Source organism: Zeus faber, assembly GCF_960531495.2.
Source record: "Zeus faber genome assembly, chromosome: 10".
Lineage (NCBI taxonomy): Eukaryota > Metazoa > Chordata > Actinopteri > Zeiformes > Zeidae > Zeus > Zeus faber.
This window is the reverse complement of record NC_137199.1, coordinates 31,412,229-31,414,728: the sequence shown is the minus strand read 5'-3', so window position 1 is coordinate 31,414,728 and position 2,500 is coordinate 31,412,229. Positions and strand designations below refer to the sequence as shown.

The following is a 2,500-nucleotide window of genomic DNA, read 5'->3' as shown; positions in this document are numbered from 1 at the left end:
TAGTAGTATTGCAGGTTTATACTCTGATAGGGGCATAAAAACATAAAAGATACACTTATATTGGTAATGGAAATTAAATAAAAGACAGATAATCGGCAAATAAAATGTGGTGACAGCCCTTCTCTCCCACGCTGTCTTCACCTCTTTCCCTCTAATCCTCCTTTCTCCTCCTGTCTTCTGCAGGTGGCCACGGATAAAGACAACGGCGTCCTACTGTACAAAGAGGACAGCGACCCGCTGGCGCTGGAGCTCTACCAGGGGCACATCAGGCTGATCTACGCCATGGCCACCTACCCGCCCACCACCGTCTACAGGTAGGACGCAGGGCACCTCCCAGCCACCGGGGGCGCTGTCACCGCTGACGTCTCAACAAGGACTCGATCATAAACGTGACATACGTGCCTATGGAAAGAAAGTGATAAATATAATAATGAATTATATACAGTGTGTAAAGTACAGGTACAGTACAGGTCCAATACAGGTAAACTAGAGTAAAGTATAGGTACAGTACAGGTACAATACAGGTACAATTGAGGTACAATACAGGTAAAGTACAGGTACAGTACATGTACATTACAGGTAAAGTACAGTACAGGTACATTACTGGTAAAGTACAGTACAGGTACAATACAGGTAAAGTAAAGTACAGGAACAATACAGGTACAGGACAGGTACAATACAGGTAAAGTACAGTAACTTATAGGTACAGTACAGGTTCATTACAGGTAAACTAGAGTTAAGTACATGTACAATACAGGTACAATACAGGTACAGTACAGGTAAAGTACAGTAACTTATAGGTACAGTACAGGTTCATTACAGGTAAACTAGAGTTAAGTACAGGTACAATACAGGTACGATAGAGGTACAATACAGGTACAGTACAGGTAAAGTACAGTACAGGTACAATACAGGTAAAGTAAAGTACAGGAACAATACAGGTACAGTACAGGTACAATACAGGTACAGTACAGTACAGGTACATTACAAGTAAAGTACAGTACAGGTACAATACAGGTAAAGTACAGTACAGGTACAATACAGGTAAAGTACAGTACAGGTACTATACAGATACAGTACAGGTACAATACAGGTCAAGTGCAGTAAAGTGCAGGGACAGTACATGTACATTACAAGTAAAGTACAGTACATGTACATTACAGGTACAATACGGGTACAGTACAGGTGAAGTATAGTAAAGTACAGGTACAATACGGGTAAAGTACAGGTACAATACAGGTACAGTACATGTACATTACAGGTACAGTACAGGTACAGGTATAGTACAGGTACATTACAGGTACAGTAAAGGTACAGTACAGGTACATTTCAGGTACAGTACAGGTGCATTTAAGGTACAGTACATTACAGGTACAGTAAAGGTACAGTACAGGTAAATTTCAGGTACAGTATATTGCAGGTACAGTACAGGTAAAGTAGAGGTAGTATAAAGTTAGGGTAGAGTAGAGGTTTCTGCAGATGTTTCTTTTCCTCAAAATGACATTGTCAATGACAATTATTGACATGTTTGAAGCATAAGACGACTGTGCTTTAAATGTCATTTAAAATATTTATTTCAAGGTGCAAACCTGAAAACATTGTTTTACTCAATGTAACATGGAAGCAAACACAAGGATAATTATATTTATATTCATTAAGTCAAATTGCAATGTTCAAAAGGATCCAATTACCCAATAATACTGTGGTTTAGGATCATAAAGAATCTACACAAAAAAATACACACACGCACACACACACACACACACACACACACACACACAGAGTGAAGACCCATGTTTTTGGTGCACTTCTAAACCAACAAATTGTCAATTCGGAGACTGGTCCTTACAAGTGTAGTAAAATAACACACACACGCACACACACACACACACCGTCACACCCCTCCCCCCATACAGACACACACACACACACACACACACACACACACACACACACACACAGACCCACACACACACACACACACACACACACACAAACACACACACACTCATACTAAAGTATCTCCTTCTATAAACAAACTGGAGCTTTTCAGAAATCCCCTTTTCCATCGCGGCTCCACTCTGGTGCAAACCGAGTAAAACTCAGTGAGTGAAGCTTTAAACACTGGAAACAAAAGGCTCATTCAGCTGCTGCACTGAACCCTGAATATTCCAGGATAATCCTGGAAAGATTTCCAGGGGGATCCTGAAAAGATTTCCAGGATGATCCTGGAAAGATTTCCAGAATGATCCTGGAATATCTCAGAGCTGCAGGAGGCGTGGAGGCAGAGAGGATGGAGGAGGGATGGGAACATGGGACGAGCTTTCTGCTTTTATTGCTTTAATCTGTCTGTTTCAGTTTATTGTTATTGAATATGAATTGTAGGAAGGAAGGAAGGAAGGAAGGGATGGAGGAAGGAAGGAAAGGAGGGAGGAAGAAAGGAAGAAAGGAAGGAAGGAAGGAAGGAAGGAAGGAAAGGAGGGAAGGCAGGAAGGAGGGA

The 2,500-nt window shown here is 41.3% G+C and overlaps 1 protein-coding gene across 1 annotated transcript in view; it reads left to right on the top strand.

Annotated features, from left to right (window-relative positions):
- Positions 1–2,500, top strand: part of slit3 (slit homolog 3) — a 164,572-nt gene that overhangs the window by 143,698 nt on the left and 18,374 nt on the right. The window contains exon 29 of the mRNA XM_080008731.1: positions 184–314. Coding sequence (XP_079864857.1) covers positions 184–314 — 131 coding nt within the window. The remainder of the gene's footprint in view (positions 1–183; positions 315–2,500) is intronic.